The sequence below is a fragment of the Chenopodium quinoa genome, unplaced genomic scaffold (genome assembly GCF_001683475.1).
Source record: "Chenopodium quinoa cultivar QQ74 unplaced genomic scaffold, ASM168347v1, whole genome shotgun sequence".
Classification (NCBI taxonomy): Eukaryota; Viridiplantae; Streptophyta; class Magnoliopsida; order Caryophyllales; family Amaranthaceae; genus Chenopodium; species Chenopodium quinoa.
The window spans coordinates 5,301,996-5,311,253 of record NW_018745003.1 but is presented as its reverse complement, the minus strand read 5'-3'; the positions used below and the strand labels follow the sequence as shown (position 1 = coordinate 5,311,253).

Here is a 9,258-nt window from a genome sequence, read left to right as displayed (position 1 = left end):
TAATAGACCAGTTATCTGTTAAATAGCAACAGTACTGATATTTAATGTAATTTCGTTCGTACATTTATTTGTGTACTCGTAAGTCGTAACACAAGAGGACATCAAAATCATGGCATTTATGTTATTGGTAGATTGAGATGGTAAAATGCATTGCATTTATGATTTTACTTTGCTACTCTCTCACTCACGCACTCCCTCCCTCTCCACAGTAGTACAGTCTACTCAACCAACCCAGGCATTTGCATTTACATTTGCTGCACCTAACAACCATTTATCATTTCCATTTTATTTTTTTTTTTTATTTTTTTGACTAATAAAGCAGAAATTTTGCATTTCCATTTGCATTTACATTTGCTGCACCTAACAACCATTTATCATTTCCATTTTATTTATTTTTTTATTTTTTTGACTAATAAAGCAGAAATTTTGAGTTGGGCTGAAAAAAACATGATTACGTCGTCCGTTTTCTTTAACTCATTAGTTCTACAAATCAGCTTAGCAGTAGGAGGCTACAAAGCCAACTATATTCAACCCACATAGCATAGCTAATAAGTGCCTGTATCAAAGCCTACCACACTATCAATCTCTACCTACTTTTTAATCAACGTCTTACCATTGATTCAGCTGTGAGCTCTTGGTATAGTCATACAAATTGACCCAGATTCGATTCCCCTAAAACAACATTCTCACATTTCAATTCATCCTAACACATTCTAAATATAACCCGACTCCAAAGCCTCGCGTGGACTCTGGGGGGTTACATCCAAATTTAGGTATATTAGATTATTAGGTGGTTCAACTTGTAGCTAAAATGATGCATCAAAACAAGATTAAAAAAAAATAACTTCAACAATAGCGTGGGCTACTTAGCTACTACAGAATCTAATCACCACAATATCAACAAATGAAATACAGGACAAAGCAATAATTAAGTGATTAGGATTAATTTCATAAGCCCTCCAACTACAAAATAATTGTACAGAAGCAGCTATTTATACAATCACTAATCATGATAAAGTAAAGCAGCGAATCGACAGCTAATTGCCAAAATAGCAGCATGAAAATATCACCTTTCATAATAATGTTCCTGAAATACTTCTTATCTCCAAAGTACATTACTGTACATAACACTGGTTATATTGCTCTGATTCAAGTCCATAAAAGTGTACCAATTTCTGTAACTGAAAAGACTACACTTTAACTTTCTTAAACGAAAACACAAGCCATCAGGCACACGGTTGAGAAATTACCGGTAATTTATCCGCTTGAGGTAAACTTAAAAGGGTCACCCACCTTTACCATTTGATTCCAATTACATCAAACAACAGGCAAAGGAAAATCAAGTAAAGCTAAAGAAAACAGAGGAAAATAAAGATACATACAAAAAGGGGCATTCGAGTAACACTGTATCAGTTTTATTTGTATAACGAATGGAAACGAGATAAAGTAGACAAGATGCTGTGTTTGTTTTAATGGAGTTATGCCAGGGCAAATACCTTGTATATATAGTACAGTATATAAGTATGTATACATATACCAATTTGCAAATCATTCTGAACAACAGCTAGGATTTATCACAGTTCCTATGATCACAGCTAAAGCAATCAGCACAGACGAATACATTATGGTATAAACGGAAAGCAATTTAAAGTTATTAAGCAGTACAGTGATAAAATTAAGCCAACTCAGATAATGGGGATGCACATGAGTAAGGACTACATTATGGTTTGAATGGAGATCATATTGTCTGAATATTGAACCCACCTCAATCCCCTATGGGTGAATCATGTTCTAGACAACTTAACCTTGGAGTCCCAAGAAACTGATGAGGAAGTTAAGTCTCATAATTTTCCAGCAAAATTGACTAGCACGTTGTTTGGATAGAAGGAAATGTAAGGAAAAGATGATGAGAAGAGAAAGGGAGGAGAACAATGTCTCTTATTTGGGTAGAGGATTAAGGGAACGAGATCTTTAATAAGAATAAATCCCTTCAAAATTGGAGAGACTTGGACGGAAAATGGAGCTCAACTTCTATTTTTCCTTTCTCTTCCCTCCTATTCTTCCTCTTTCCTCCCCTTCCTTTCCTTCCTTCTTTGCTATCCAAACAAACGTAAGAGTGTGTTTGGATCGAAGGAAATGGAGGGAAAGAAAAGGAAGGGAAATGGAGCAATGAAGCATCTTTGATTTGGATAGCAAATGAGGAAGGAAGGGAATTGGAAGGGAGAATAGAGGGACTAAATTGTAAGAAATTAATCTCTCTAACAATAGAGAGAGTTGGAACTTGGAAGTAAAAGTCATCAATCTTCCCTCTCTTCCCTTTCCCTTCCCTCCCTCCCATTCTTTTCCTTCCCCTTTCTTTATCCAAAAGTCAATATTTTCCAACCATGCATAACCATGACCTAGGCTACCAATAAAGATGAAGGACATTAAACGACCGGCAGAAATAATTAAGACAGGTCAAGCAAGGGAAGTACAATAGTGCAGGATGAAATGTTTTGACTCCTTGGACATTGAGTACAAGTTAAGCTGAATGCATGTTGTGTGATTGTAAAACAGGTTCGCAGATGAACATCATTTTACTTTTCTCATCAGTCTACCAACCAACACATGGTTTAACCAAGGCGCCATAGCCAAGATTCAGACAATTGAGCAGTGAGCCATAAGACAAGATTCTTATAATACATTGAATTGATCGGAATATAGACAAATGCAAACCAAGTTGATACAATGGAGCAATAGGAAGCCGGTGTAAGGAAGTCTCATATATATATAGAAGAAATGTAGTAATAGGATAAGCAGCAGATGATTAAAAAAAAAAAAAAAGTGAGGTATGAAGGTGATACATGAGTAAGTTAGAATTAATGGTCCTCCCAGCCTAAGTTGCGAGCTCGGCGCTCCCATAAAGAAGTAAGCTTGATCTCCTTCCTGATGAAATCCTGAGAACGCTCCCTGGCAGCCTCGCAGGTTTCAGTAGCAGCAATGCATTTGTCACCTTCTCTTTGGTACTGAGAAGCAACTCTTCTTGCTTCTGTCAACGTGGCGTTCATATGATGCGCGTGCTCTGCAGCAACACTCTCCTGTAGCTTCAGCTCTTCTGTGAGCAGATCCACAAATTGTTTTCCCATTTCTTTCTTCAGATCCGGGTCATTCTTTCCACAATCTGCCAGCAGTTAATAATAATTTGTTATTTATAAATAAAAACGCCAATTAATCAATTAATTTGTTATTGAATTTAGGGTAATGAATGAATACCTGGGACAGAAAGATTGGCCAATCCTGGAACAAAAAGAAGAAACAAAGAGAGTTGAATCGAAAATAGAAAGAAAGTGAAGAAAGAGAAAGAGTGAGAAGAATGGAAGGAAGAGTAAGTAAGTTACCAGGAGCAATCTGAAGGAGAGAAGGAGGAGGTGGGCAGTCGCAGGAGCAAGGAGGACAAGAAGATGATGACAAGTGGTGTTGATGATTGAACTTCCAATAAAGAGCAGGAGCAGACACGCACAGTGCGGAGGTTACTGCAAACATCACCAAACACCATCTCAACCAACCACCGCCTGCAGTCCGAGAACTTGAACCGCTCATTTCACCAACTCCAATGACCAGATCACAATTTCACTTTCTTTCTTTACTCCAACCCAAAGATTATCGAATATAGTATTGCTACAACCGGAAGAATTACTTAGATTGTTATCTCAGAGAAGACGATTTCCAGGAACACAGATTACGGACTAGATTGTAGATCCATCTTAATACCAACTACCAGTAGTACTTAACATAACACTAACTGCTGTCGCCTGTCACACACTACTACCCAGTCTACCACTACTCTGTCGGCCTATCATTTATATTGGGCTATATTTCTAGTTTGGCCGTCCCTTCTTAATATTAAATTGGGCTATGTTTATCATATCCATCCATTTCCATACCATACCCTACCTTACAGGCCCATTTACCTATTCCTTCATCTATATTTCTTTTTACTTCCTCCGTCCTTTTTTACTCGATTTACTTTAACTTTCCCGCTATTCACATCTCAATCTTTGACTGTCCTTCGTATGTTATATGTAAGAAAAAATTTATGCATTTACAATCACGATAAATGAAACATATTAAGTCAAAAAATAGTCAGCGTATCAAACTTGATACATATACCATGTGGTTAATTCATATCCACACCAGTAACGTATCAAACTCGATACTACCACAACTATATCATACATATTTATTAGAGGCCCTCAATTAATTTTGTACCCATACAGATTATTTTTGATACTGTCATATCTTCTTAATATGGAAGCAAATAACCATTAAAATGGACATAATCACATCCCTTATTACTAACATATCCATCCATCTAAGTCTGTATCATTTAGGATTCATTGAATTAAATAATATCAAGGGAATTTTGACTTTTACCACCTTCAAATAACCACTTAATTGAATTTACCACCTCCAAAAAAAAAAGATTTACTTTACCACCTCATAAAAAAATTAAACATCAGTTTTACCACCAATCACCTCCAACTAATGGATTCCGTCCATAAATCCGTTAGTGGGGCCTACCTTGCACACGTGTCGCCATATTATTAAGTAAGCTTTAGAAAAAAAATTAAAAAAAAAAACAAAAAAAAATTAAAAAACCCCATCCATCAACCGGTGGTTGTTGCCACCGTCGAGACCCCACCACCGGACCGACTACGACCTGCCCCACCACCTGACCGCTACGACCAGCCCCCCCACCTAACCGCTACCAGCCCCCACCACCTAACCGTTACGACCAACGACCCCACCACCTAATAACTACCACCACAACGCACAGCCACAACCACCGCACCGCACCGCACAACCACCACACCGATTTCGACCCCCTTTCCACCAATTTTCGACCTCAAAACCCTAGCCACCACCTAATCACTACGACCAACGACCCCACCACCTAACCGCTAACACCGCATCGCACCGCACCCAGCCACAGCCCCCACACCGGATTTCAACCCCCTTTCACCAATTTCCGACCTCAAAACCCTAGCCACCAAATTCCGACCACCCATATAGCCCCCCTAATTCCGACAACTCTTAAAACCCTAGCCACCACCAAATTCCGCACTCCTAAAACCCTAACCACCACCTAATTCCGATCACCTCCCTAGGTTACACCAAATTCCGACCCCTCCCTTGCCCCCACACGAAATTCCGACCAACCATGGTGTGTTAATTTCGTTGCTGGCTGGGTTGATATGGAAATCGGGGAAGATGAAGAAGAACCGTCAAAAAGGTGGGCCCTACTAACGGATTCATGGACGGAATCCGTTAGTTGGTGGTAAAATCGAATTTTTGGAAATTTTGGTGGTGGTAAAGTAAATCTTTTTTTTTTGGAGGTGGTAAATTCAATTAAGTGGTTATTTGAAGGTGGTAAAAGTCAAAATTCCCTAATATCAATAATGATTTTATATCAAAAATGGACAGGTTTCCTACTAATGCTAAATTATTAATATTAATATAGGGTAGTAAAAACGAGTGGAAATAGGAAGAAAAGGGAAAAAATAAGAGCAATAAAAAAACAATTAAGAGATTGTATATGTGAGATAATTTACCTTGATAATAATTCTATAAGATCAAAACCGTCTAAGAGACAATAAACCTTTAAACACGAGTCATTTACCATCATTTTCTTGTACGCACATTCACTTCAATTCCCTTGCTTAATTTCACAATCATCCAACTCTTTTTTCATTTCAAAATTTCATAATTAACATATAACCGACTTATTCATCATCTTTTCTATCTTTCTTTTATCACATTTTTCTCAATATTATCCATTTTTTTTAATTATTATTACATAAATAATTGATGTAATTATTGGTCTCAGTCATGCTATAAGTACATATACATTGTGCCTATATATACTAAATCACTGGCTTTTATTCTACCATAAAGTATTCACCAATCAGTTAATCACATTTTATTTCTCTCTAATAATTCTATTCACCATTTCTTTCTTTTTTTTTCTTTTTTTTTTCCCCCAAACCAGTGTGTGAAAATGGCCTCATTAGAAAATGAGCGATTTCCTAAAGGATTGAGGGTTCTTGTTGTGGATGATGATAATACTTCTCTGAAGTTGATGGACAACCTTCTTAGAAAATGTCACTTTCATGGTATGTATTTCTTTCACCCCCTTTCGTTTTCTATTGTTATAATTATTTTATTATTTTTCAAACCCTTTTCATATTGAATTGAAGGAACCCCACCCCCACCTTACCCCACACATACACACACAAAATGGAAGGTTTGTAGTTTTGAATCTTTTGATCCATGTAAGCTTTTTTCGTTGTTTTGAGCGAATGATATTATTGATACATACACTTTTTGTCAGAAAATCTAGGGTATTTTAAAAGAAACTCTTTATAACAACAATAACAACAACAACAAAAAGCATTTTCCACGCTAGGAAGACATATAAAGTGTGTAATTTTGAATTATGTCTACAATTTTTTAGTCTTAGATTTGGTTTAAAAGATAAATTTGTATCAATTATAATCTAAGAATCATGGACTGTTGCTTTTATTTTTATTTTTATTTTTTTTTTATTAAAAAAATTTCAATCCTTGTTAATTATTATATATAATTTTTGCACTGAATAGTTACTACAACCAACCAAGCAAAGGAGGCACTGCGCATTTTGAAAGCAAACAAAAATAAGTATGATATAGTGATCAGTGATGTTGAAATGCCGGACATGAATGGTATCAAACTCCTTCAAATCTTGGGTCTTGAAATGGATCTACCCGTCATTAGTAAGACCCTTTTAACCCCTTTTAGCTTTCTTATCTCAATAACGTTGATGAAATAGATTTTTAAAATTGTAATAATTATATATTATTGTTATAAACATACAATCATAGATAAATTATTGGTACCATGCACCTAGATTAATTTGGATATCATTATATCTTTGAATCTATATGCTAAGTATCACAGTAAATATATTCAGCCAAGATCAAAACATGCCAATATGAATTTTATTGAGATATCATTTCTTGGCGTTATTTGCTGAAGTTTAACTTAGAATTTAGCCACCGTACCCCTCATACATTATTATTATTATTATTATTGTTGTTGTTATTGTCATATAATAATTATAATTATAATTATTGTTATTGTTATTATTATTATTATTGAGGGATTATGACAAGGGCCTTTTGAACTTTGACAGTGCTATCAGCTTATAGCGATACAAATCGAGTGATGGAAGGCGTTATGAGTGGTGCTTGTGACTATTTGGTGAAACCCGTGAGAATTCAGGAGCTCCAAAATATATGGCAACATGTTCTTAGGAGGAAGCAGAAAGCAGCTGGTGGTGGTAAAAGTGCTCCTATTAGAATTGGTCGTAATGCATCCGGAAATAGGAGAGAAGGCCCTGAGGAAGGTTCCAGAGATGACAACAACAATGATGATGATGATGATGAAATGGATGAGGGTGGTCAAGGAAATGAAGACCCAGCAACCCAAAAGAAGCCTAGGCTTTTCTGGTCGGTTGAGCTACACCAGAAATTTGTGGATGCTGTCCACCAATTAGGCCTTGATAGTCAGTACCACTACATACTTTTTTTTTTTTTAAAAAAAAAAATTAAACAACTTCTACTAGTTTGCTCATTAAAAAATGCATAAATCTTATTTACAGTAATTTTTTAATTTCTTTTCTTCTTGCAGAGGCCTTTCCTAAGAAAATTCTTGACTTAATGGACGTCGAAGGACTTACAAGAGAAAAGGTTGCAAGCCATTTGCAGGTCTATATGCCTCTTATTCAATTAATTTCTTTCACTTTCCGTATTCACAAAGCAGATAACTTAAGACATGAAATTTAATAAAAAAAAAAATGCAGAAATATAGGCTTTACCTCCGAAAGATAAGTTCTGGACAGGCTGCTGGAAATAGAGTTGTTTCTGTAGGGACTGAGGATTCGCATATAGGATCCATAGGGGGAGGCTATGGAGTATATCGAAGCCTCGCAGGGGCAGGAAGCTTTCCTGGTTTCTCATCCCTACCAGATCAAGGGGTAGGTTTTAGAGGCATATCTTCTTCTCCATTGCTTCAAACACCCCGCTTTCCAAATCCATTGAGTTTTTCTGGAAACCAAAATGCTAATTTGTTTCAAGGCAATCCTACAACCATCCAAATGAATAATAGGCTTCCTCTCCTTTCTCCACCAACCGCCTCCATGATGTTAAACACAAACCAGTTAGGTATAGGGTTGGATCCTCGTGGCAAAGTAAGTTGGGGGAATCCTATTCAGCCACTCTCTTGCCCACAAAATCTGCTTCCAACCAATAATGTCTCTGGTGGTGACATAACTCCTCTCAATGCTCAAATTCATAACGATCCGCTTGATTTTTTATATGGAACCGATCGAAATGCGCTTAGCCAAGACCGTCCAAGTAGTCTCAATAATTTTAACATCCCACAACCAATTCAAAAGCCTAATTATTTTATGAATTTATGCAATATTTCCAATACTCCAAGCTCCTTGATCCTGACTGTAGCTCCGACACACGGAGAGAATTTGAGGCAAAACAACATCATAGGTGTTCCATCCTTAAGCCAATTGGAAGATACTTCTCCTCAATCCCAACAGCAAAACGAAGCTCAGAAGTCTTTTGATGACTCAACTCTATTGGGTGACCCTAAACTTCAATGCGGTACAGGCCATAATACAACTGAATCCTTGGATGATATCGTGGGGAGGTTTCTTAAACAGGTATCACCCATTTTCACTAACTACATGCGTGGACATTTGCCCTCATATGAGACAACATTAACGCTTTTTAACTTGATCATGTAATTGTGTTGGTGTAGTGAAAGTCTAACTGGCTAATACAAGAGGGGGGGTGAATTGTATTTGAGGTGAAATCTAAAAACTTTTTGCGGAATTTAACTAAATAAAATAATGACGAGAGAAGATATAGGCTTTTCTAAATTTCCACTATGTAATCAAACTCTGTACAAGTGAAGATTCAAACCCGTTAACAAGTTCCCCAAATTAGGAACTTGTTCCCAACTCTCACAGAAGACTTCAGCAACGAAGCTTCCTTAACCTCACCTTACAAACTCACAATCCCAACCCCTAAGTACTTGAATACAATCTGTGATTACAAATACCTATTGCACTCAAGAATATATGAAGGAAAATAACTCTCTTTATGTTATTAGATGGCTACTGGAATTTTTATGCTCAAGAGTTATGTTTTGCTGAGATAGTTTGCA

At 36.7% G+C, this 9,258-nt stretch overlaps 2 protein-coding genes across 2 annotated transcripts; one reads left to right on the top strand and one right to left on the bottom strand.

The window, feature by feature from the left end:
- Positions 1 to 2,557: 2,557 nt before the first annotated feature.
- On the bottom strand, positions 2,558 to 3,833 carry LOC110708087. Its single transcript, XM_021886194.1, has 3 exons — positions 3,378 to 3,833; positions 3,253 to 3,276; positions 2,558 to 3,160 (listed from the first exon to the last, which is right to left on the bottom strand). Exons 1-3 carry the CDS (start codon positions 3,577 to 3,579, stop codon positions 2,859 to 2,861), a joined length of 528 nt encoding a protein of 175 aa, XP_021741886.1. The 5' UTR covers positions 3,580 to 3,833; the 3' UTR covers positions 2,558 to 2,858.
- A 2,204-nt stretch (positions 3,834 to 6,037) lies between these two features.
- LOC110707667 (two-component response regulator ORR24-like) lies at positions 6,038 to 8,836 on the top strand. Its single transcript, XM_021885687.1, has 4 exons — positions 6,038 to 6,152; positions 7,211 to 7,582; positions 7,708 to 7,784; positions 7,880 to 8,836. The coding sequence occupies exons 1-4, from the start codon at positions 6,038 to 6,040 to the stop codon at positions 8,834 to 8,836; spliced, it is 1,521 nt and encodes a 506-aa protein (XP_021741379.1).
- Positions 8,837 to 9,258: the final 422 nt, after the last annotated feature.

What these genes read in the sequence shown, in the direction of transcription:
- LOC110708087 (XM_021886194.1), bottom strand. Translation starts at nt 3,579, where the DNA reads ATGAGCGGTTCAAGTTCTCGGACTGCAGGCGGTGGTTGGTTGAGATGG. An exon ending in TCTCCTTCAGATTGCTCCTG is followed by an intron (nt 3,277 to 3,377) that starts GTAACTTACTTA and finishes TTTTTGTTCCAG; the next exon opens with GATTGGCCAATCTTTCTGTC. An exon ending in GGCCAATCTTTCTGTCCCAG is followed by an intron (nt 3,161 to 3,252) that starts GTATTCATTCAT and finishes AACTGCTGGCAG; the next exon opens with ATTGTGGAAAGAATGACCCG.
- LOC110707667 (XM_021885687.1), top strand. Translation starts at nt 6,038, where the DNA reads ATGGCCTCATTAGAAAATGAGCGATTTCCTAAAGGATTGAGGGTTCTT. An exon ending in CCACCAATTAGGCCTTGATA is followed by an intron (nt 7,583 to 7,707) that starts GTCAGTACCACT and finishes TTCTTCTTGCAG; the next exon opens with AGGCCTTTCCTAAGAAAATT. An exon ending in AGGTTGCAAGCCATTTGCAG is followed by an intron (nt 7,785 to 7,879) that starts GTCTATATGCCT and finishes AAAAAAATGCAG; the next exon opens with AAATATAGGCTTTACCTCCG.